Source organism: Condylura cristata, unplaced genomic scaffold, assembly GCF_000260355.1.
Source record: "Condylura cristata isolate star-nosed mole 26May11 unplaced genomic scaffold, ConCri1.0 scaffold00003, whole genome shotgun sequence".
Classification (NCBI taxonomy): domain Eukaryota; kingdom Metazoa; phylum Chordata; class Mammalia; order Eulipotyphla; family Talpidae; genus Condylura; species Condylura cristata.
In genome coordinates this window covers 73,403,372-73,429,506 of record NW_004567104.1, presented here as the reverse complement: position 1 = coordinate 73,429,506, position 26,135 = coordinate 73,403,372, and the positions used below count along the sequence as shown (strand labels likewise).

Below are 26,135 nucleotides of genomic sequence, written 5' to 3'. Positions count from 1 at the left end.
TGCAGAAAGCCTCTGATAGTCCAGATGTGAGTGGAGCCAATGGGACACCTCGTTGGCAGTGCTGGCCCCTCTCCCGAAGCTAAGCATGTGGGTGGTATGGACAGCGTCCTCTGGCCACTAACATGACCCAGGAAAAGGGCCGAATGCTCAGAAGAAACCTCGTTGGTACAGCAAGAAATGCATTGGCTGGGCGGAGATGAGACTGCTGGGGGCCAGAAAAAAACAGCTCTCACAGGGTGTGAGATATTTGGGGTTTGGCAAGCAGTTAGGATGCTAACTGCCAAGTCCCACTACCCCCTGGCCCCCTGGTGTATTTCAAAGGAAATTAAATGCACATGTTTCTGATTCGCTGACACTTAGAGCTCATCCAAAGGTACTTTTGCAAGACTGGTTTGGACACAAGAAGCCTAGAGAAACTAATTATTGTTATTTTTCATTTTGAAATGCAGACCTGAATTCTTACATAATAAATGCCATGTCTACAAAGTCAGGGCCAGTTCTGCCTTACTAAAACTTTTACAGCGATAGATCATTTCAATCAACAAGAGAAGACAGCAACTTTACTAGCCCGTTTAGAAATCTGTCTTGAAAATGGCCCCTCTGATCTGGCCAAAGATAGTTCAAAAATATATGCACAGCACAGATAGAGTCTATAGGTTTCCTTATTCCCTCTGGGTCAAAGGGACAAAAAACCCAAATTCGGGCCCTCCCTGGTGGCACAACTTGGGACACAGCACTGCAAGCTAGCACAGCCAGCCACTTCAGTGTGAGTTTGATCACCTCCCTGGAGGTGACCCACAGGGCTCAGCAGACATCTCCTGACCACCTCGTTGATCTGCCTGTTCTGCTCCCCACTCTGTCTCTGGTGAAGCCTCTCACAGCCCCTGTACCTCTGGCCCAGTTGTGTGTGCATTAAAAAAACAAAACTAAACTAAATTCAAAATGGCGTCCATGGCAGATGGAGAAACACTGGTCCATGTCTGTAGGAACATGGTCTCCGGGCAACAGGTAATCACAGCAGTTTTCTGAAGAATGTTCTGAAATTCCCCATAACAAAACAAGACAAGTGCCACCCAAATTCTGCACCAGGCTGTGAATAGTTACATTCAGAAGCCACACAGCTGAGCTGAGTCCAGAGGCTAGGAAAAGAGCCATGCACCTCAAGTCAGCCAAGTGCAGGCCAGCATGTCCTTCTGCCATGGACGGGTGAGGCTGACTCCCTTTCCTGTAAGAGTGAGTTGGGGGAGGGTCCCCAGCGGTCATTTAAAGGGGTGTCAGCCTTGAATTTGCATAAATGCATGATCACACCCTCCCAGTTTGCTCTCTTGTTGTTTACAAACAAACCTTGTTCCCTTGGAAAACCTGGCTGCTTTTGTTTGAGGTCAACAAAGGAAAGAGAATCACATTTGAAAGACTGAGGCTTCTGCACACAAGTGACCTCTCCGAGTCCAGTCACAGGAAAACTGTGGGCCAGAGAGATTGGACTAAGCTCTCTCTTTTGAATCAGGGATTAGCAGTTTCAGTTGCCACCACCCCCACCCACCCACCCGCCCCCCCTAGGGCCGTGGCATGTGACTTCTCCTCAAGGGACCCTCTTGGGGGGCCCCCAGCGCTCTGCCTCCTTCTGACAGAAATGCTGCTTGTTCTCAGCTGCCCCCACGCTGGCCTCTACCAGTGGCTCCCCTGCCCAGTCCAGGGCTGGGTACATGGCATGTGTGCTCTCAAATGTTTGATAAATGAGGAGGCGGTGGCTGGGGAAAGCTCCGGAAGCAGCTTGGCCCCCCTCCCCCCTTGCTGTCTCGGTTTTCTCTGGGCATGTGGACTACAGGCCCAGTCCCTCTCCTCTACACACGCTCCCTTCAGCCACCGTCTTTTCTTTAAATCCAAGTAGCTCTGCTTATCAGCTCCGCTGAGCCGGCCCTTTCTTGGGGAGCCTTTGCTTTCCAGCCCCTCTTGGGGTGTTTCCCCCAGGGATGTGCCCCGTCCCTCTGGCCTGTGCTCACGATGTATATTCCTGGTTAGCTCCTCAAGTACATATTTAGCTCACCTCACTGCCTGCTTTCACCAGGCGGCTGACCCCCCAAGCCCCAGAACCGCGGCGTCCCCTTCCCCAGACCTGGCCCTGAGTGGTCAGTGCTGGGCCCTGCAGCTGGCTGCTGCCTCCAAGACAGTGCACTTCTGTGACGTGTGCAAGAAAGAACAGTGACAGTATTTTCAGGCCCACTGGAACCAGCCCCCACCTGGACCAGTTTGCTAGGGCCTTGTGACAAACTGCCACAGAATAATGGCCTGGCACTAGAATTTGCTGGCTCTGAAGGCCAGAAGCCCCAGGTCAGGCGGGTCCTGGCAAGAGCAGTGAGCAGAGGCTGCCCCAGGCTCCCACCCAGCCTCTGGTGATGGATGGTGCCACGATGCAGCCTATAGCAGCACCCCCAATCACTGCCTCCTCCGTCACGTCTCTGTCTCCTTCCCATGACACCAGGATGAGGGGTCACCCTGAGACATCACCTTCACTTGACCTTCGGCAAAGACCTGAATTTCCAAGTCATATTCACAGGTACTGAGGGTTCAGACTTCAATATCTCCTGGGGGAACATGCTTCAACTCATAACCCCCCTGTTCTGGTAAAGAAACAAGGCAGGCCCTCCCTGGTGGCGCAGCAGGTAAAACAAGGCAGGCCCTCCCTGATGGCACCACAGGTTAAAGCTCCGCGTCATGAAGCTCTCCGAAGCCATTGCAGCCCGAGTTCGATCCCCCGCCAGGGACTGACCCACAGGGCGCGGCAGACCTCTCCTGACCCGCCCGCTGCTCCCCTCAGCAGTGTACTTCATCCATCTGCCTGTTCTGCTCCCCACTCTGTCTCTGGTGAAGCCTCTCGCCGCCCCTGAGCCTCTGGCCTGTACCCCAGTTCTGTATGCACAAATAAATAAATCTTTAAAAATAAAAAAAGAAAGAAAGAAGGCAGCTTAAGACTGACATTGAAATACAGTCCTTACAGCTCCACTCCTTACTCCTGGTAGCCAGCTTCACTGCAGTCAAGTGATGGGAACCTTGGGCCCAGGTGCCCAAGGTCAAAGGTGTGGCTCCGGAAGGTGGCACAGGTGCACGGTGGACTATTACTTGGTGATCAAAAATGATGAATCCTGCCATTCGTGACCACGTGGATGCAACTGGAGGTGATGTTGCTAGGTGAAATAGCTCAGAAGGAGAAAGAGCAGTGGCCGGGCCTCGGATGTGTGGAATATAGAGAAACAAAACAAAGGGTCCACTGAAAGCAAGCCAGCAACAAGCCTAGAAGTCTGCCTGTGCAATTAAGGTTACCAGAGGGGATGGGTGCCTCGGAAGTGGGTGTGGTGGGGGAACACACATCTGAATCATATCCAGGGCTGGAAACCAATGTTAACGTCAATAAAAATTTAAAATAGAGTAAGCATTTCATTTGTGGTCCAAGTACACTTTCTGAGAATGAGCGGGGGCACCACCCACCATTTGCAGGGACGACGGGCAGAAACCAGGACACCGGCCGGCCCCTGTGCAGCGGGGCTCACGGGAGGCCCCAGGAGGCCTGGCTCCTGCCCTCACGTCCCTCTTTGTTTGTGTTTCCAGCGAGTCCAGTCTGTTTTATACACAGTCGCCGCGAGGCCGGGGATTAGCCGTATTCCAGCTATACTTAATTCGCTGTTTCCAATAACCCAATGCAAACCCAATCTCAGCAATTAATTTGGCCAGATCAGATCAGGCCCTCTTACACCTGTTCCCCAGTTTAATTAGGCTCTGATCTCCCCGGGGAGCTGGGGGCACCGGGACCTATTCCCTCAGCCTGAGAGAGGAGGGCGGTGGGCCCTGAGGCTAAGCCATCCCTTCTGTTACAAATTCGCCTGATGACTCTGCTCCCCAGCTAGGCCGGGAGAGGATCCCTCTTTGTGTTCCAGGCTTCCTTTCATCTCCTCCCAAGGGCAGGAAGTGTTCCCGGTGGTGCTTCTTTCTGAGGTAATTGTTGGACGAATGAGCCCAGAAGGCTGCCCACCTAATTAACAGGGCCTGTTATGATTTATCAGGATAATGAGGCCGTGAACAAAGACATCACTATTTTTTCCCCTTCCTGATATTTTGGCCTGTTTTCTTTCCTTTTGGAAGATGACCCAGCGTTAATGAGAAATGAGTTACTTACGGCGAGGATGCGAATAGAGAGATAAATGACATCAGTAATTGCGTCCCGGCTCCTGTCGGTGTACGCAGCCATTTGTCAGGCGATATTATTCAATTAATTAATTCCATTAGGGCTGCCGTATTTCCCCCCGCACCAGCCACTCAACTGTCAGCGATGGTAATCGGGTGTTGCACAGGAGCACAAGAGCCAGTGAGTGCAAGGAAGACCCCGAAGAAGGTCATGAATCACCAACAGCAAACCTAACTAGGTAGAGTCACGTGCTGGGTCTTCCTACCCCCACGTCAGAGCGAACAGAGCGTCAAGTTGGTGCAGCCTCTTACCAGTGTGAGAGCCGTGGCTGGGGAAATACATCTGGGAGCAGGCTCTGCTCTAGCACCGAGGCCCCGCGAGCTCAGCCTGCTCACAGGACCCAGGCCAGGAGGCTAGAAACCGCAGGGCCAAACGAGTCATGGCCAGGATGGCCAGCCGGTGGCCTGTGTGCCTGTGTGCAAAGGTGCCTGGGCAGAAAAGCCACAGGAGCATGCCACGTGGCGCCCCGCAGGGGCTGTGACACCCACGAGTCCTCTAGAGGACACCCAGCCCCCTGGACACTCCCCCCTGGAGGAGTCTCTCTGCTTCAGCTTGCCCTTCTCAGTTCCTTTTATTTCCCCCAAATCCTGTTTATTTAGGCTAAGCAGGCTTGCGTATTTATGTCTGCTCCCAGGGGTGCCGGCCTCTGCTGGCATGCCCAACTCCATTCTGTCTGACTGCTTCTTCCCAGGAAATGACCCAGCCCCAGGGTCAGCGACAGCAGGGTTTCAGGGCAGCACCCCTGAGCCGGTGCGGGCCTGGTGTGCTTGCCCTGGTGTGCTTACCCTGACCCTCCGCTGCACCTCTCGCCTCCCACTGCCCACAGCCCAGGCCCGTTCTGTGGCCACTGAGCTCAGGTCGCAACACAGACCCACCTGGATGCTGTCTGACTCCCCCACTTCCCTCTCCCTTTTGACTCTCGCTCAGGGAACCCCAAACCCTTTCCCTCCCCCACTCCATCTGCCTTCATAGAAAAACAAGGCGAGCACCCAGAGCTCCAGGTGAGAACCACCACAGGAATTAGCATCAGCACTTCCAGGAGAAAAGCCACTTTTCACCACTCCACGAACCCCCGTTTGCCATCAACCCGAGCGCTCCGTGGACCATCACGTGGAGCATAAATAAAATGGGTGTCTGTTCCATCAGAGCTTTCTCTGCTTTGTTCAGTCACTAAATCTGCCAGAGCACTGGGATCGGCTTGCCTCCTCCGTGACACAGCAGTATTTCAGCTGCACTCAGGATTAAATGTGTCCTTGTGCCCGGCCGTGGGAACCTGTCCTCCATTCCCAGGAAAACAGCTCCCATTCCAAACAGCTGACTTCCCAAGTCCACAGCATAATCTCTTTGCATGCTGGGTGGCCGCCTGACAGCTCTATGCCTTCCTCACCTGCCAGCTAATCAAGTCAGCTTGGGTTTCCTGAGCCCTTTCTCCCCACAGGAGGGAGAAATCCACGTCAGGCCCGGAAGCCAGTGGGCCAGGTGAGAAGGCAAAGGCCCAGAGCGGTGCTTCTCGAACTTGCTCAAAATCTCCCATCAGACTTGTCAGAGCAGGTCATCGGAGATCTGGGGGCGGGCCCAAGATATGGCATTTCTGACCTCCCTTGTAGAAAACTTGCCTTCAGGAAAAGACCGTCTTGTCCAGAGGAGCGGAGGGTCAGGAGGGGAAGGGGGAGGGGGAGGCCCTGTCCCTGGCTCTCCTCCCCCTTGGCCTGCCAGCAGGGGCCTCACCCTACAGTCCAGTTTCCTGGGAGTAACCAGCATTCTCACAATTTTCGGGTCAGATCTAACATGGCACAGAACCCTCCCGAAGCCGGGGGTCCTGGATGTCGGGGAGAATGTCTGCAAGTGTGTCCTCTGCTGCCCTCACGGGCTCAGCTGGCTGACAAGACTTGGAGAGCTTCTCATGCTGATGTTCTGGAAGATTCCGATGAAACCCGCTAGCACGGGAACCCAACACTATGCCCCATTTTGTGAGTTCATGGGTTGCAAACGTCTGAGTCCCCATCACTCGGTGTATGAGCTAACCAAGCCCACTGTACCCCCACCTTCAAGCCAGCGTGTGCAGCGAGGGTCTAAGCCATGAGCCCCAGGGAAAGCGGAGCTTGGGACACAGGCTTTGGCAAAGGAAGGTTAGCAGGAGAGCCAGCCCAACCAACAGAGTCCAGGACAGCAGGCCTACAGCAGGGGAGGAAGAGGGGAGACGGTGACGTGGGGAAAAGGTGTTGGGTGTGTTTTCTCTTATCCCCACATGTTATTAATTTCATGTTAGTATTATCTTCAATATTCAATCTATTTAAAGATGTTATCGGATGTGAGGGTGAACACAGCATTCCAAGAGTACATGTCTGAGACCCATTAGACTAAGCCTATAGACCCTTTTTCTAGAAACTTCTACCTTTTCTGTGCCCCAGTGAAATAAGAGACAGAATGAACAGTAAATTCCATAACCACTCCAAGACCACCAGATACAGGGAGGGAGTCAAGGAAAGCTTTATTTTGTGTTAACCCTTTGGTACTTACATTAAATTAAAACATAAGTTGAACTTGATCAGGAGCCAGAGCACTGAGAAGCGCTTGCTTTCGTGGTGCAGCCTCCTGCCTGAAATTCTTGCATCCTGGGCTTTAAAAACACAGGCTATTATTTAACACTTCTACACAAGTAGCTGTCCTTTATTAACGCACGCCAAAAAGAGCCATAATTGTCACTGCCGGTGTTTTTGGTATCACACTAGGTGCTCAGGTCCAGAACCATCGTCTCAGAGACAGAATTTGATGAGAAAAAGCCCATCTTCAGATCCAGTGGAGATGATCATCAAGCAATTTACTGAATTATGAACATGAAGTTCAGCATCTGTGTTGCTAACACCGCGGGTCTTTAACAAATGACCCGTTCAGGGCATGAGCCAAAGACCACATCGCCGTCACAGACAGGCCGTTTGAAACTGCCGGACACTGGAGGCCCTGGGCCTCACACAGCTGACCTGGCGAGGGCCTGCTCACCAAGCAGTGGGGTGCAAGGGCCCCCCAGCTGCGCATGCGTCCCTGACACCACTCAGGGGCTCTGGAATCCTCTGAGCTGAAAGACTGATATATTTACATGTTTCCTTTTGTCCACGTTTTCAAAAACACAGGCGTGCAGAAACTAAAACAAGGAGCCCCCCAAAGACCCACCTCGTTCAGTTATTGCCAATCCTAAATACATTTTAATTTTATCTTTTTTTTTTTTTTAACATTTACACAGGCATCATTTTTGCTCCTAATGACAGAAAACCCTGGAAGATTTTCGTGCCGGTCCCCCCTCGGGGCTGGTGATTTGCTGGCTCTTTGGTTGACTGACCTTTCTCAATCCCCTCTTTATACCGGGGAATGCAAGCCAGTTCCCCTGCTCTCTGGTCATCTCTCATGCTCGCAGCAAATTAAGTGGACTCTGGCTATGATTTCAGCAGTGGTGACATATAATCCCAGTGGTAAGCGCTGGAATTTTCCAAGGCAAGAAGCGGCAGAAAGCGGACAGAGGAAGCATTGCCCCCAGCACGGCTGCACGGCCGAGCTTCTCCCGGTGTGATGCAACCCCGGTTTGGATGAAAAGTGAAAAAAAAAAATTGGACAACGGAGTGATTGTTCTCCCTTCACAAGCAGCTCTCTATTTCGAGCCCCTCCGAGGCTGTGCTGGCCGAGACAGCCCTCCCTGGTCTCCCTCCAGCGAGCAGCGAGTCTCAGAAGGACAGAGGGGGAAGGACCCACTGTCTTCAGAGGAACAACCACGCCAGCAAGCTGCCCACACCTGTCCTCGGGGACCGAGCAGCTGAGCAGGGCGGCGGTACCTGGCCCCCACCTGGCCCCACACCTGGCCCTCCCCTCCACACCTCGCCTCTTCGCGCCCAGGACCCAAAGCCAGCCGCACTGAGCAGCTTCTCGCTTTTGGTCCGACGGCAGCCTGCGACTCTAGAACTGGCCAAGTGACTCGGCAGAGTCCCAGATCTCAGAACAGTGACCGGCTTCTCTAGCGTCCCCAGCCAAGGAGTTCCTGGTTTCTAGACAACAGAAATCCTTTGGGGTGGGAGTCAGGAGACCAGGAAAGGCATGTGGTTATTTTTGCCACACTTTGGAAAGAAAGGGAAAGCTATTTTTGACATCAGCTATTCAGTTCAAGTAACATCAGCCCATAAAGCCTACCTGACTGAAATGGTGACGCTCAACGTGGCTGAGCTATACGACCCTTTGGTGGCTTACTCTACCGCTCCAAACACACACACTCCCTCTCTCTCTCACTATACACATACACACGCTCACATACATGCATGCATACATATCTGAATATGCATACATGCACACACACACGTTTCCTTTATGTGTATACACACACACATACACGTATTTCCTCGCACTCATGAATGAAAGTGTTAGAACTGGTTAAAGACTTAATGCCCATTTCATACGACATCTTCCATCTCGAAAAAATAATAATACATAGAAGCAGCGAGATGGATTGCTTCATTCAGATTATAAAACTTCTAAGACCAGCTGTGCCATTCAATACAATTATATCATGACTGAAAGAACTACGAGGCCTGAAACACGAGGGGGAAACGAAACCTCAGGGGTGGGGGAGGGAGCGGGTCACTGTTCTGAAACCTTACAGGGCATGCGTCATCTGCAGCCCTGCGGGCTGGTGAGGTGAGAGCTCATCTGGACACCCCGACACCACGGCATCACCACACCTGCATCACACAGGACTCCACTGCTCCAAGCAGTGGCCCCGCCATGAGACCTGATGCTAATAGTCGTGAGAGAATTTGCATCCCGATTGAGCTTGTCTTTTAGTTAAAAAGCAGAAAGTCACACTTGGTTCCCTTTTGTTCAGCCAACGTGAGAGAAATCAATCTTTTAAACCAGCTTTTCCCTTCCTGTTTTCCTCTTTTTTAGCAGTCCCCTTCCCCCCTTCCCTCAAGAGTCTCTGGTGGACAACCTCTTCTGTCACCCCCTTATCTTCCTCCAGCCATCGAGGACCCGTCTCCCCACTCCCAGTAGATGCCTTGTCTGGCCCTCACATGATTTTCAGAGCTGTTATTCAATGATGGGGTGCATTAGTAATTACGATTGGAGTCTTATCTAACAAATTAACCACTTGATATGAAAATAGGGGTGATAGAAGGAGAAGAAACAAACGTCATAGTTGCAGGTTTAGCATCACACATCAGTAGACATGAAAACGGTGAGCGATGGAGTTAGGACCTCCACAGGGTGACGGACTGGGTGGGTGAGCCTGGGGCTGGGCTTTTTTCAGGAAATTTCTACACCCCAAAGCCCTTTCATGCTGAATCTTGAGAAATCAGATCATTCTTCAGGCCACCGATGACTCTCAGAGAACAAAATCCAAATGCGGATTTAGTTGGAAGTCAGCAAGATTTCAGGGGGGTCATCCCAAATGGACCACCACCCGGTACTGGCCTCACCACCGGCTTCCACAGACAGCTCATGAAACATGCCTTAGGTGTGGACCTTTCTCCAATGAGAACCTGACAGAATGATTGTTTTCTGCTGATTCTTTGATGCCCAGTTCACCATTTGCCATCTCTGGAATCCAGCTGCATCTTCGTCAATGACACCTTTCTGAAGACTTCGGCTAGATGCCATCACTGCCTTTGCTGTTCCTGCCCTGGCTCAGATGACGCCTCTCAAACTCGCTTTAGTGAAGGTGTATGCATCTGTCAGTTTCACACGCGAGCTTTAGTGCCATTTAGAAATGTCCTCTTTAAAAATTCACTATGATTCAACACCAAAATGACAAGATATTTTGTACAGAAAAGCACAGAAGCCAAATCACAGAAGGGTGTAAATGTGGTATCGGTGAAGAGGGTTCGTCACAGAAAAATGAAATGTGTCCCTTTATGTTGAATCCCAAGAGTCTCTCCCACCGTGGTTATATGTTTAAATCCATACTTTGCTCATTCTTCTTTTGCTTGCCAGATAACCGAGTGCCTCACTGAACACTCTACTGCCCTCAAAACATCGCAGGACAAATCCAAGAAGACCCAATTTCTAGACAGCATGTAGCACTGAGTGGGATTTTCACCTGGGATCTAGTTGGTGAGCTAGGGAGGGGGAAATGCCATTGTCTCTACTGACCTCTATGGGAAACCAAGTCATCGATTTGTCTCTGGCGCTACAGTTTTATTTTTTCAGGAATTTGGTACATGTGAAATGATACAGCAGGTAGGGCTTTTGGGATTAGCTCCTTTCAACATCACACCTTCAAGCTTCATCCAAGTTGTGAGCGCCAATAGTTCACTCCTTTTTATTGCTGAATTGAGTAGTATTCTTGTAGGGTTGTGTCACCATGGACTGGCCTGTTCATCCCCTGGAGGACATTTGGATTGTTTCCTGTTGTTGCTTATGGACAGAGCTGCTATAAACATTCATGGACAGGGTTTGACTGAACAGAAATGACTAAGTCAGAAAAGGGATTGCTGGATTGTGTGCTAAGCGCGTGTCTAGCTTTATAGGAAACCCACGATTACGGGGGTGGAGTGGGGAATGGGAGGCAGAAATGCACTGGACGATGGTGATGGCACATGGGTGATCTGGTGATGGGAAGCCCATGAGGATTACAACTGAGAAGGAAAAAGGCACAAAATTATGTAAAAAGAAACTATTATATTATTTGAATAAATAGAGGTTGACAAAAATAAATAAATAAAAGAAACCCTCGAGTGGCTTTCCAGAGTGTGGTGTGCACTTCCACACTTCCCACTGCCATGGCGAGACCTCCCTCTGCTTTGGCTTGCCAGTCCCCACCAGGCCGTATGCTCAGCACTTTTTATTGTCATGGTTCCACGTTGCCATTCTAATATGCAGTTACACTCCTCAGGATTTAATGTATATTTCTCTGATGGTTAATGATGTTGAAACTCTCCAGCTTTCTTCTGATTAGTGACCTATTTTTCTGTTTTGCCTTTCGTCTTCCTATGTCCTATTTGATAACTGAGGCATCTTTAAAAAATCTGTTCTTCAACCAGTCCTTTAGTTTTTGTGTTTAACCCATTTATACTTAATGTGATTATGTGACGGTTTTAGGTAGAGGTCTACCACCACTGCGCTATTTTTATTCTTCTATTTCTAGTTTCTGTGTTTTCTCTTTTCTTGCTTTCTTTTAGGTTATTCAGTCATGTTATCATTTTCTATTTTACTTTATAAATTACATTTTGGTGTACTTTTTCTCTTTGTCTAATGTTTAAATAGTTGCTTCAGGGGCTAAAATACACAGACCTTTTCATAATCTATGAGTTACCAGTTTAAGTGATCAACTGTCATCACGTAGGTTCCTTCACTCTCACTCTTTTATGTTTTGATTGCTGTGGTGGTTACATGAACAGATATTGAACATCTTAGTAGACAATGCTATAATTTTTGCTTTAACCAATAAACATGTTTTAAAAAACATGAAGAGAAGAATCTATTATATTTTCCCAGGTATTTACCATTTCTAGTGCTCTTCCTTCATTTTGATGTTCAGGTATTTACCATTTCTAGTGCTCTTCCTTCATTTTGATGTTCCAACTTTCTGGTTTCATTGCCCCCGTCTGAAGAAATATCTTTAGCAATAAAACTGTGAAAACGGGGGCCCTCCCTCATGGCACAGCAGGTTAGGATGCAGGTCCGCAAGCAAGCCGCAGCCACTTCAGTGCAAGTTCTGATCCCCGCCCTGGAGGCGATCCACAGGGCGCGGCAGACCTCTCCTGACCCGCCCGCTGCTCCCCTCGGCAGTGTGCTTTGTCTATCTGCCTGTTCTGCTCCCCACTCTGTCTCTGGTGAATCCTCTCACCCTCCGCATCTCTGGCCTGTACCCCAGTTCTGTATGAATAAATAAATCTAAAAAAAAAAAAAAAAAAAAAAAAAACCTGACAATGGAGTCTTAGTTTTCCTTCAACTGAGAAAGTCTTTTCTCTGGATGTAGAATTGGGGATTGATGTTATTTTAAAATGTTCTTTCAAATGCTCCTTTTTCCTTCTGGAAAATTTGTTGTTATTTAAATCATGTTCCCTATAAGTAACATGTCTGTTTTCTCTGACAGCTAATTTTTTTTCTTTAGTTTCTTCTAGTTTCCTTTTTTTCCTTTAGTTTGATAATGACATGTCTGGGGATGAATTTCTTATCTTGTTCAGGATTTTCTAAAGAGTTCTTCAACCTACGGGGTTTTCTGTTTCCCAAATTTGACAAGTCTCCTGCCATTATTTGTTTGTTTGTTTGTTTGTTTTGCATAACATTTTTCCTTTCTAGAACTCCTATGACAAAATCATTTTGGGGTGTTTTCTCACAGGTTCATGAAATTTTGGTCTTTTAAGTTTGCAGGGGCTTTAGGGTCCCTTTTATTAGATTTCTTCTAGTGATCTGTGTTGAGATTTACTGACTCCTGTTACAGAGCCCACGCAGTGAGGTTTTTAGTCTGCTGACAATATTTATTCATAATAAAGTTTCCTTTTGGTTATTCTTTGTATCTTCTATTTCTCCTGTGAGACTAACTTTTCATTCCTTTCAAGAATACTTGCCTGTTCATGCTGGGCATTTTTATAATAGTTGCTATTATAAATTTAGTGTCTACGCTTTCATCTGTGCTAGTAGTCTTGTCCCATATAAGCTGAGATTTCCTCAACTTGTCGCAAGTACCGAATGATTTTTTTTTTTCAAGATTTATTTGTTTATACAGAATTGGGGTACAGGTCAGAGGCTCAGGGGCGGCGAGAAGCTTCACCAGAGACAGAGTGGGGAGCAGAACAGGCAGATCTAGGAAGTACACTGCTGAGGGGAGCAGCAGGCAGGCCAGGAGAGGTCTGCCAGCCATGTGGTCACCTCTGGGGCAGGCGGGAATTGAACTCAGGCAGAAGTGGCTTTAGCTTCTCAGTGCTGTGCTTCAACCCGCTGCACCACCAGGGAGGGCCGTACCGAATGATTTTTAATGGTATCTGAGACATTCTGATGATTATGTCACAAGACTCTACTGCTGTCTAACTTCTAAGGAGAGTGTTGACTTTATTTTTTTAAGATTTATTTATTTGTGCATACAGAACTGGGGTACAGGCCAGAGACTCAGGGGGGGTGAAAGACTTCACCAGAGACAGAGTGGGGAGCAGAACAGGCAGATGGATGAAGTACACTGCTGAGGGGAGCAGCGGGCGGGTCAGGAGAGGTCTGCCGTGCCATGTGGTCACCTACGGGGCAGGCGGGGATCGAACTCATGCGGAAGGGGTTTCAGCTTCTTAGTGCTGTGCTGCGCCACCAGGGAGGGCCTGACTTTTTTTTTTTTTTTTTAAGCAGAGAATCTACCAGATCGAGTTCAGGCCACAAGTTCCAACCAGTGTTCTATGGATTGTGATTCTAATAGATGTGCTGCTCCCCAGGACTTCCTTTCTTGTCCCTATGCATGCTGTCCAGAGGCCAGTCAGGAATCTGGGCAGTGAGCTATTTTCTGGTCCAGTTCTCAGAGCCTACGCCATGCTGCTGAGGGCCAGGTCTCTTCCCCCTAAGTTCATAAACAACATTACTGGCTTTCTCTGGCTCTTCCTTCTCTCTGGTACTGTCCAGTTCACAGGGAGGGGCTCGGCATTTTGTTTCTCTTACCAGAAAGTTGGGCATACTGTACCTGCCCTTCTACCACTTCCCACAACTGCATCTGTGATCAGGGACAAGTAGGAGGAGGACAGAGAGAGAAAAATCTTTGGCGGTTTGCCCCGCACTCTGGGGACCACAGTCCCTCTGCTCAGAGGGAAGATTCTCCTCTTTCAGCCTTAGGTTCCTGTCGGCTCTCATGCTGGGGTTGAGGACTAAGGAATGATGGGTAGAGAAAATTGGAAAACAACAACAAAACAGGGCATTTCTCTACCACTTCTAAGTACAGGGGAACTTCTCTTGGGGCTTTCTTAGCTGGCACTAATCACTATTTCTGGGTTTCAGCCTGTGCTAAATCCATGCTAAGTGGCTTTGGAGGCGAAAAGGGTTAACACACTGCCAGTTCAAGAGGATTTCAGGTTTTGTCTGATTCACCAGACTGCCAGCTGCCATTTGCTTCGTTGAGCCTGCAGGTAGCTATTCTGTGCATTCTGTGCACCTGCCATAGTATCAGTCACTGGGAGACATGGTGGGATGTGTTTATTCCATCTTGCCCTGAACCAGAAACCATCGTGTTTCATTTCATGCATTTTAAACCATGATTCTGAGATAAGATCCATAGACCTCGTAAGGTTCCAAAGATGTCCCTCACACAGATGGGAACTTCACAGGGACAAACACACATATCAGCAGCCACTTGTAAATCAGCTTTAGATGTGCACAGGAGTCGAGGTTAGAACTCTGGGTACTCTTGGGAAATAAGCCCAGGGGAGTTCTGGATCAGGAAGAATCCCCACTGAGCAGGGGAGGAAGAGTGCTCTCAGCAGGCAAAAAGTCATTCTCATGAGCCAGAAAAGAAACCAGACTGTGGATCACAGCAAGTAGCTCAGAACAGCCACGACAGGGCAATGGCCCTAGCTAGTCAAGAGGCCACGAAAGAAGAGAATCCTAATATTGTATTAGACAGCATGTGCGAACTATCAATTAAATGAAATTGAAGTCCACTAAGCGCTGTCATCTCAGTGATAACTACCCTGGAATCCAATTCCAGGTCTCCATCTCCATTCTATACATAGACTATTCTACAGGTACTTAACTTTTGAATAAGGAGTTCATTTATTTTGTATGCTTAGTAACAAACTTTGTTGCGGATATATAAGCAGTTAGGTAGCCATTTTAAATAGCTATTTCAAAGATCAAAAATTCATTGAGAAGACAGAAAGCAAACTGCAAAAATGAATGTAGAATAATAAAGTGTAGCCAAAGGAGGAAATTTTAACTTGATCTTTTCATTACTGTAAACTAGAAGAGCATCCACAAATAACCGAATAATCACCAGGATGCATTTCTCTGTGCTTTTTGAAAAATTCAAATTTGTCAGAGCTTGGGGCAGAATGTGGAAACAAATATGCTGGGAACAAAGAAAGTGTGCTAAGAGAAAAGGAACTTAGTCCCCAAGGCAAGTAAATCCGGCAATAATAGATCCAAACCCCCACAAACATGCACAGACCTGTTGTGAGAAACCCAGTGGCTTTATTTGCCTCTGGGTTGAATCTGACTTCAAGCATGTGATTCATTTTCTCACCAGGCATAGAGAGATATGTGGGAAAAAGCACAGAAAGGACCCTGGCTTCACACCACTGTACAGCTGCTCACACAAATAAGGACAAGCTAAGGATAAAATAGATAATAAAACAAAAGCTCGTTCAATAGACCACAAGAAAGTACTTGGTGTCATCTCATGCAATACACTTGCTTGAAAATCAAAATGAGTAAAGAGAATAGATTGGGGAATTTGAGCATTCAACTACCCTTTATTGAGCACCTACTGTATACCAGGTCTCCACTAGGCTTCAGTTGTAGACTGAACTATGTCCCCAAAATTTATATGTTGGGGTCATAATCTTTAATACCTCAGAATGTGAACAGAAGTGGAACTAGGACCCTTTGGAAGTAATTAAAATAGGGCCACTAGGATAACCCCAATCCTATCCGACTGGTGTACTTAAAAGAAGAGGAAATCTGGACACACGGATGACAGGGATGAGCACAGACAGAGGAGAGACCACCTGAGAACACAGTGAGAAGGAACCACCTGCAAGCCCAGGGGCGAGAGGGCCTCCTGAAAGCCAAACCTGCTGTCCACCGAGTCCTGGAATTTCAGCTTCCAGAATTGTGAGAATAAATGTCTGTGGCTTAAGTCTCCCCATTTATGGTACTTTGTCATGGCCGCCCAAGCTGACTACACGGATGGGACATGAGCACAGACCTCAGGCTCAAGAGGATGCCGGCCAGGCCACGTGGCAGGCGATGAGCAAGCCGGTGAGCTATAAGCCGAGCATGGGGAAGAGGAAGTGATTCTAGGAAAAACCCAACAGGGATAAACTCAACTTCCAAACTGTCCACACTGCTTCTCCCCCCAGAAACTGCATTCATCCTCGGTTCAGTCAATCTGGAAACACCATGTGGGATCCGCCTTGAAGTCCGAGGCTGCCTCTCATCAAGGTACTCTCCCATGAAGGGATTTTGGAGCCTGTTGTGTTTAGACATAAACCGTCTCCATGTAATTACTATAAACAGCACAGTGTTCAATGGTTTATATCTGTCCGACAGGCTTAAACCCTCTCATGATATCAGTAAACAAGCTGATATGAATGATCAAATCTGATTGATTTCAAAGAGAAAAAAATCAGTAAGATAAAAATTATGAAGAAACAATATGAGCTAGTGAGTAGAGGCTCTAGAATAATACAGGCTGAGAGATTATTGAGTATTAGGAGTTTCAGGAAAAGAAAGCGGAAACGATATAAAGAAGCAAATATCAAAGTCAATGGCCTTAAGTGAATAAAGATGAATTTGGGAACCAGAATATAAATTCTAAGTACCAAGCAAGATTAATCACAATAATGAATCATACCTGGACATAACCAGGCAAAATGTCCAAAATCCAGCTAGCAAAGGTTGAGAATAATTTGCAAAGGGAAGACCATTCAAATAGCACCATATACCTCCCTGGAAATGCAGGGAGGTCACTAAGCCAGTGGACCAAGACTTAAGATTTTTGAGAGATACTTCTCTGCTTCCTGCCCAATGTCGTGCATAGGTGAAGCCAAGGAAAGACTCGTAGAGACTTCTAAGGACTTAAATAAGTATACTACCTATGTTCCTTTTATTTTTATTTTTAAGAAAAGACACACTAGTCTGCAATGAGGAACATCAAATCAGAAAAAAATCGATATATGAAGGAAACTCAAATTACCACTGAAGATGGACAAAATGAGTAGGAAGAATTAAAACACACGCACACACATACAAATACACAATAAAATCTTAATATACATTAAGATTATATATACACACATATGTATATATACACATATACATACACAGATACATAATACATATATGTATATATATACATAGGGCAAGAAGAATTTTTATGCCAATTCAAAAGAGCAGTGAAACCAAGAGCTGGTTTTTCAAGAATATTAACAAAATGGATAAACCATTAGCTAGACTCTCAAAGAAAAGAGAGAAAATTCAAATAAATAGAGAAACAAAAAAAAATTACAACAAATACTACAGAAATACAAAAGATCATAAGCACGATGAACAATTATATAGCAACAAACTGGAAAATGTAGAAGAAATGAACAAACTATTAGAAATATATAGCATTCCAAGATTGAATCACAAAGAAATAGAAACAAAACTAGTAGATGTATAATGGGTAAGGAAATTGAAATACTAGTCAAAGTCTCCCAAAAAATAAAGGTCCAGGACCAGGTAGGCCTTTAAGAAAGAATTAATATCTCCCCTTCTCAAACGCTTCCCAAAAAATTGAAAAGCAGGATAACTTCCAAATGTATTTATGAGGCAAACATTGCCCTAATTCCAAAACCAGACAGGGACATCACCAAAAAAAGAAAACTGTAGGCCAGTATCTTTGATGAACATAGATGCAAATTTCCTCAAAATGGATACTAACAAATAGATAAAAGGACAATCCTACCCAAAGCAATATATAGATTTAATGCAATTCTTATCAAGATTCCAATGGCAATTCTTAAAAATAAATAAATAAATAAATTCATATGGAACTACTAAAGACCCTGAGTAGCCATAGCAATCCTGATTTTAAAAAAAAGATGGAGGGGGGCTCTCCCTGGTGGCACAACAGGTTAAAGTACCACATTATGAAGCTCTCCAAAGCCACTGTAGCACGAGTTCGATCCCCCACCAGGGAACTGACCTACATGGAACGGCAGACCTCTTCTGACCTGCCCACTGCAGTGTCTTTCAGTACATCTGCCTGTTCTGCTTGCCATTCTGTCTCTGGTGAATCTTCTCACCCACCAACCTCTGGTCTGTACCCTAGTTCTACAAGCATAAATAAATCTTTTTTAAAAAAGAAGAGGCAGAAGGAGAAGAGTGGAGGCATCACACGCCCAGACTTTAAACTATACTACAAAGCTATAATAATCAAAATAGGTTGGCACTAAAACAGACTAACTGATGGAACAGTCGAGAGCCCAGAAGCACATCTGCAAATCTATGGGCAAAACGCCAAGAATATGCAGTGGAGAAAAGAGAGTCTCCTTAGCAAATGATGTTGGAAAACTGTACAGGCACAGGCAAAAAAAAAAAAAAAAGAAGAAAAAGAAAAAAAATTACATCAACATTGCATAGCTTGCACAAAAAATTAACTCAAAGCAGATTAAAGACATGAATGAAAGGGTCATACACAACAAAACCAAAATCAAACCCTAGAAACCTATGCAATTGAGGGTCTAAGAAGGGAAGGGGGAGGAGGTACACTAGGCTATGGGTGCCTTGGTGGTGGGTGTGGTTTGGGACATGCATCAGAGGTAGAGGTGTGATCCTCTACCTCTGAATCCCATACAGTGTTGTAAGCCAATGTTACCTCAATAAAAATTAAAAATGCTAGAACAATAAATTCATCAATATGTTAAAAGATACAACATGGCTGTTTATTGCTGCTTTCATGGAATCAACCCAAATGCCCAAAAGTAGATGACTGGATTAAAAAGATGTGGTACATATATACACACTGAAATATTACTCAGCAGTCAAAAAAGATAAAACTCATGCCTTTTGCAGCAACATGGGTGGAGCTGGAAGGGATCATGCTCTGTGAAATAAGCCAGAAAGAAAAGGAAAAATACCAGATGGCTTTACTCATAGCAGGAGTATAAAGGACCAGGGAAAATAATAATAATGATGAACAATTATATACCAGAGACATTTTTCAAGGGTGGAGTAGGGAATGGGATCAAAAATGGGGGAAAGGGAAGTGCACTGGACTACAGTGATGGCACACGGGTGATCTGGTGATGGGAAGCCCACGGGGATTACAACTGAGATAGAAAAAGGCACAAAATGATGTAAAAATAAACTATTATCATTTGTTTTAATTAAAAAAAAACACAATATGGTCAAGTAGGACTTATCGCAAGGATGCAAAGCCAACCCACATACACACTCAATTACCATGTGACATCACATCAACAAGATGATGTCATTGAAATCCATATCAAAATCCCAACAGCATTCTTCACAAAAATAGAAAAAAAAGCTACAATGTTTATTTAGAATTACAAGTAACCCCAAATAGACAAAACAATCTCAAGAAAAAAGAACAAAAATGCCTTCAAATTATACCCCAAAGTGATAGTAATCAAAGCAGCATAGTATTGGAATAAAAACAGACATGCAGATCACTGGAACAGAACTAAAAGTTCAAAAATAACCCTACACATGTATGAACAAGTAATTGATGACTCAGGAGTCAAAATAAGAGCATCCAATGGACCAAGTCTCATCAGTATATGGTGTTAGGAACAATCTGTATGCAGAAGACATGATAGACAACCACAATCAAAAGAATGAAACTAGACTATTCTGAACACTATATCCAAAAATTAATCCAAAATGGATTAAATGGGGGCCTCCCTGGTGACTCAGTGGGTTAAGCCGCAGCACTGTGAAGCTATTCACAGCATGAGTTCGATTCCTTGCCCAGGTAGTAACCCGCATGGCACAGCAGACCTCTCCTGTCCCGCCAACGTTCTCCCCTCAGCAGTGTGTTTCAGTAGATCACCCTCCACTTTGCTTCTCACCCTGTCTCTAGTGAATTCTCTTCCCCCCCTGCACCTCTGGCCTATACCTCAGTTCTTGTACACACAAATAAATAAAAATACTCTTCGCAAAACCCCCAAATGTGAAGCTACTGACTCAGGTAAAGTCATGGAGTAAAGAATGACTAAGAGGAGGTTGCATTTTTCCCCACACAGCAATGGCATGTTCCTCTGTGCTTCCCCTACAAGAAGCAAAAGTCAGGACAGCAGAGTCACAAAATTAAACATGCCACAGTGGAAAAAACCCAGTTCTACTATAAATAAGCTTTCTTACCCCATCCGAGAAAGAAAACGGAACTGGACCGTATGTGCCTCTTCCCTTTTCAAACCTAACGATAATCAAAAGCAGACGGGCTCAAACCAGAGATAAAAGCAGAGTTTGCAGCTGTGGCGGGGGCCCTGAACCCTCCCAGGCCCCCACACTGAGTGGACAGGAGGCTTCGCTTGCCTTGGGGGATGCCTCAAGCTTCAGCCCCCCGAGTGACTCCTGAACTCTACTTTGGGGGCCAGCAGCCTGGGGCCCATCCCGAGATTGGCACCAGAGGCCAGACGGGCCACCCCAGGGTGGTAGGTGGGCAGAGGAGTTTAAGCACCCCCATATGGAGGTGCAGCCCCACAGATGCCAGGCTGCGACCTGCACGTGTCTTTCCAGGGCGCTGGGGGCCCAGCACATCCTCAACTTTCCCTGTGGCGCCCTCATGGCAGAGGCTGTTTTTCGAGACAGTCCTAGGACTAAGCCAGCCCACAGAGGTTGGTGTGTGGGGTTACCTGTCTCGGGCCTCGGGCCTGAGCAGGCAGCGACCTCACTGTGCTGTGGTACCACCTGAACGCACTTTAATGCTTGGGCCTCTGCTCACACCTGCCATGCTGGGACCTGCTGGCTCGACGCTGGCCCCTGGCACCAGTGCTCCTTCTGGCCATCTCCAGCCTTCTACAGCTCCTGCACCCCCACCCACCCTTATCCCAGTCTCTCGCCATCCACAGCCCTCCCAGCCCCCCGAGTGACTCCTGAACTCTACTTTGGGGGCCAGCAGCCTGGGGCCCATCCTGAGATTGGCACCCGAGGCCAGACGGGCCACCCCAGGGTGGCAGGTGGGCAGAGGAGTTTAATCACCCCATATGGAGGTGCAGCCCCACGGATGCCAGGCTGCGACCTGCCCATGGTTGGGCTCTGGCTCCCCTGTGCACCTTGGGTCCCACCAGGCACTAGGGAGCAGGAGCTGCTTTGCCAGCCCTGGGCAGGGAGGAGGACAACTCCCCCCAGGGGCCCTCTGCTCCAGGGAGCTCAGGCCTCCTGTGGCCACCCTCCCCCCCCAATAAAAATTAGACTCAGCTCTCCTCAGACTCAGCTCTCCCCGGGCCTCTGCCTCTGAAATCTGACTCCACAGTGTGCTACCTGGATCCGTCCAGGGCTCCCATCTCGTCCTCATCTATCACCCAAGGGGCATGCTGGCCCTCACCCCAATCCTATGGAACTTGCTCTCCGCCTGCTGTCCCGGTTGGAAGAAACTCCAGTTACCCGCCGTTCACTGAGGGGCTGGCTACTTATCGCAGCTTCCGTGAGAGCTGGAGTCCTTCTCCTGCAGGGAATGTCATGTCTGAAAGTCTTCACCCTAATGCTACCTTTCCTCTCTCCTGTCAAAGGCTAATTTTCCAAAAGTTAAACCCATGAACAGGCATGAAAAATATAAAAGGAACTGGAATCCAAAGTTTAAGTCATCAAAGATGGTTTAAAGAGTATCTGCAGAATTTGCTGGCACTTAAAACACAGTGGAAGGTTAACGTGACTGCAGGGTTAATGTCCTCGCTGGGGGCAAGAGCGTCACCTCTTTACCATCCTCGCTGAGGGACAGAAGTCAGCCTGTTCACAGTGACATCTGTGTCTGGCGCACTGACAGGAGAGCCCCTTGCAAACAGCCTGTTTCTAAATGTGGGCTGTTTTTTCTTGACAAACCTCTGAGAGAGAAAATCCTAAACTCTTTATCTCAAAATCTCCATACGGACCCTCCCTGGATGGGAGAAAGGAAGAAAATCATAAAGGTGCATCTCATGGCCCAAGGGGCTCTGGACCCAAGGTGCTCGTCACCTGGAACATCCAGGCTGGAGGGACAGTGCCTGGCAGCTCGCCCGTCTCCGGCACAGCCCCGCGAGGACAGACAGTCCGAGTTCTGGCCTCATCCATAGCGCGAGATTAAACTCCCCGCTGGCACGCTGGGGCTGCGGGAGTCTGCCTGCCTCTGCTGGGGTGCATGGTGGTGCCTGCAGTCCGTCCTCCCGGCCTGAGCAGGCCTGGCCTGGCGCTCAGTCCCTGCCCCAAAAGGATGTGCTCTTCAAGCTCTCGCTTCATCCAGCGAAGGTCACCTCATCTCTGGCCTCTGCCCAACTTGTCTGTATCTTCACCTAAAACCCTTCACCAGCTTTTTTTTTTTTTTTTTAAAGATTTATTTGTGCATACAGAACTGTGGTACAAGCCAGAGGTGCGGGGGTGAGAGGATTCACTGGAGACAGGCAGATGGACGAAGTACACTGCTGAGGGGAGCAGCGGGAGGGTCAGGAGAGGTCTGCCGCGCCATGTGGTCACCTCCGGGGCAGGCGGGGATCGAACTCATGCGGAGGTGGCTTTAGCTTCTTAGTGCAGCGCTTTAACCCGCTGAGCCACCAGGCAGGGCCCCCCAGCTTACATTTTTTAAGCTAAATAATAGGGCTCTTTTGGGTCTCTCCTCACGCCTAGAGGTGCGTCATGAAGAACCCCCCCCACCCTCGGAGACTCGCACAGCGCCCACTAACGCCCTGGCTAGGCCGGTGCCATACACACCGCAGGCTTCAGATTCACCCGTTGCTTCGCTCCCTTGGCCTTCGTTGTTACTGGACATAATGTAGCACCGTTGTTTCACATCACACTGGTAATCTGCAAGGGAGAGGCTTTCTCCTCTCTGGTGTGATCATCTCGGCTTCACGCCCCCGAGGCACCAGAGTCCTCCCCACCCTCCCCTGGAAATAGTTCAATTATGTTCTTCAGCACAAGGTCATTGTTTCTTTAAAACTAGACAGGGTCAGAAAGGGGGGAACCCCTAAAGCCATCTGACAGAACTGCGTTCGCCCAGCACCTCACCCAGCCACCCCCAAGCGCCCCCCCATCCTCCAGGTCCCAGCTTAGACCATCGCCATCTTACAGCCCCCTGCAGGGTGATGCCCAGGCTTTTATGCGGCTCTCACCCACGGCCTCGGGTCCAGGGGGGCGCGTGGACCCGTGGGCAGGGCGGTGGGCACCGGGAGCAGCTGTGGGCACCCGCAAGTGGGCTCGCGCCCGGGCCTGGAGGCTGCAGTGGCCGGGAAGTTACAGAGGGCGCAGGGGAGAAAGGAGACACTGGACGGGCCGGAAGCCGGCAGCCACACCCACGCCACACCCACCAGCAGGCCCAGTCTCAGAGCGAGTCCCAACAGCATTCAGATGAGGTCCGGAGGCAAATAAAAGCCCGGACACTGGCTAGTTACCCTGAACTCCTGCGGGGGGAGGGGAGGCATGATGCACCCCAAGGTGCATGATACTCTCCTGCGGGTGGAGCCGGCCTGGGGCAGGCGTGGAGCCTCCACGGCTCCCTGGGTCCTCTTCGAGCCCACCCAGGCTTGCACCAGCCTTCCGGGGCACTCTGGGTCTCAGGGTGGGTTACCAGGCTGCAGCGGTCAGGGCCAAGGTCAGGCCCCGGAGGGCGCAGGACTCCATGGCGGGACTGGCCGGCTCCAGGGCCGCCGCACCCACCTCGTGCACACTGCACAGGAGGAACGGGGTTCTCTGCTCCTCAGCCCTGCTCAGGGCGCCCCACGCAGGCGCCCACCTGCTAGCGGAACTCCCGCTGCGTTGTCCCAATTCCCCTCCACACTGTGTGTCATTTCTTTTTACTATTAGCTTTGCAAAACTGGTTGCTTTTTTGGGTGCAAATATATTTTATTTGCATAAGAATTTCAAGAGTCTAAAAGACTACAAGGTACCGTCTAACTGCCATGGACTCTCACCCGGAGGGGCCTATTTTCTCAGCAGTTGCTTCTTCAAGCTGGTCAAGTGAATCCATCCACGACCTATATCAAGAGTCTCCTATTTTCAATTTGTTTAGGGGAGGTTCCATTTTTTATTTTACGCTAGGAGATGGGTGAACACCCTGGTGCCTTAACGCTGCGTAAAGGCCGACAGGGCGTGCTTTCCTTACATGGTCTTGCTACCCAGTGCCAACTCCCACTTGTGAGCTTGTGACTTTTAAGTCGATGGGTATTTCATTGTGGTTTTCCTCAGTGATCTTCACCCAGTTTCTGACCGAACTGTTCTCCCCCCCAGGGCCCCGGAGGCCCAGGCTGTCACGGCCTGGCCACCTTAACCTGAGATGGCTCAGCTTCTCCTGGAAAATTCCTCTTCGTCAAGCTGCACTCCTGTGCCCACCGCACTGCTCACGACAGCCCTGCGGTGTTGCAACCTAAGCGCCCGACAACAGAGGCGTGGGCAAAGGTGTGGTCTCCGCACCGTGGGGCACGACTCGCCATCAGTAAAGATACACTCGGCGGTGCGTAGCATCACGGATGCGCTGGAAGCTGTGATGCTCGGAAACAAGCCAGAGGAGAAACGCCGACGGCGATGCTTGTCTGTGGAAGATAGAGGAGTCAGAGGGACGAGACAAGCGCTTAGACCCGCCCTTGAGAGCGGAGCACAGAGCCGAGGAGGGTGAGAACAGGGTGTGGGAAGCTCCGTGGACAATGGAGGGTGCCCCGGTGGTGGGAGAGCTGCAGGGGCAGCGTGAGGGGATACGTAACTGTATGCGTGTGTGCGCATGGAATATGTCTTTCTCTCTCTCACACACACACACACACACACACCACGTCAACTTACTAACCAGGATATAAAACAGCGCTACTTCAATTAAGAAAAGAAACCCCTGTTTATCCAAGCAGCCAGATCAAATTCGCACCCAAGGGCCTTAGAGTCCACCTGGAGGAAAACGGACAATATAAACTGAATAAAACCCACATCCTTTGGCAGAACAGTGCCATATACACCACAGCAGGGGAAGGAGGGGAGACAGGCTGCATTTCTGAGGGAGATGACAGAGCTCCCCCCCCAAGGATGTGATGCTTCACCGGCCCTAAGGGCAAGGGGTGCCCCCACCCCCCACCGCCAGGCTCCAGGCTCCGCTCTGCATTCGCTCCAGCGTGAGGTGCCGCCCTGGGGCTCCCGGCCTTCCTCCCGCACCTGCGCTTGCCCCCACCTGCCCCGCCCGGGATGACAACCGGGGCTCACCTGCTGCCTTGCCAAGCCCCCCTCGGAGGCCCTCTCTGTGCCCTCGCAGCGGAGGCCCAGCTCCGCACAGGAGGGCGGGTGAGAGGATGAGGGGGGCTGGGGCTGGGGGCCAGGCGCGGAGCTGAGGGCCCCCATACACACACCCAATGCTGGAGGCTTGGGTGCCAGAAGAAACGAAACAGCTCCCCAGGCTTTCGGCCGCACGTATTCCTCTGGTCAGAAGTGGCCCCTGCGGCACGTGACCGCATGCCTTCACTTTTCGTGGTGACACCGTCCCGGGCAATTCTGACAAACTGCTCTTGCAAGTGGCGTTCGTTTATTTAGGGGAAAAGTCCCCACTGACCCAGGATGACACGAATGGGCCCAATCTGGGCAGCCCCCCGCCCCCTCACTGTGGCAAAGCGGAGGCAGCAGGACTCAACCAGCCCTGGAAAACCACCAGCCCCCGGGGCCCACTTTACAAAGGTCAGACCGCCAGGCCGGTCGCTGAGCCTCTGGTGCTCAAGAGAGAACTCCAGAGGCGGAGTCCGGGTCCTCTACTTCCTCCTCTTGGTGGAATACAGTTTTTCTTCAAGTGGCACCGGGACAATCCCCGCACACTCTGGCTCCTCCTGCGCCAGCGGGTGCCGCACGATGTTGGGCCTGATCACATCGGTGTCTCGAGACAAGTGCTCCAGCATGCTCTCCACGGTGGTGGTGGGTGCGTGGAAGTCCACCAGGAAATACCTGTGACAAACAGCAACCAGTGAGGCCCCGGTGCTGAGACACGACACATGCACCGTTTCGGTCAACGTGTTTACTCTCATCCTCCGATGACGACACAGGCGCGTACACGGCACACGCACAC

The 26,135-nt window shown here is 49.2% G+C and overlaps 1 protein-coding gene across 2 annotated transcripts in view; it reads right to left on the bottom strand.

Moving 5' to 3' along the window:
- Positions 1–22,629: 22,629 nt before the first annotated feature.
- Positions 22,630–26,135, bottom strand: part of MRPS6 (mitochondrial ribosomal protein S6) — a 47,028-nt gene continuing 43,522 nt past the window's right edge. For both annotated transcript variants that reach the window (XM_012732366.1, XM_012732369.1), the window contains exons 3-4: positions 24,885–26,014; positions 22,630–24,636 (exon numbers count right to left, since the gene is read on the bottom strand). In XM_012732366.1, coding sequence (XP_012587820.1) covers positions 25,825–26,014 — 190 coding nt within the window. In that variant the 3' untranslated portion in view covers positions 22,630–24,636; positions 24,885–25,824. The remainder of the gene's footprint in view (positions 24,637–24,884; positions 26,015–26,135) is intronic.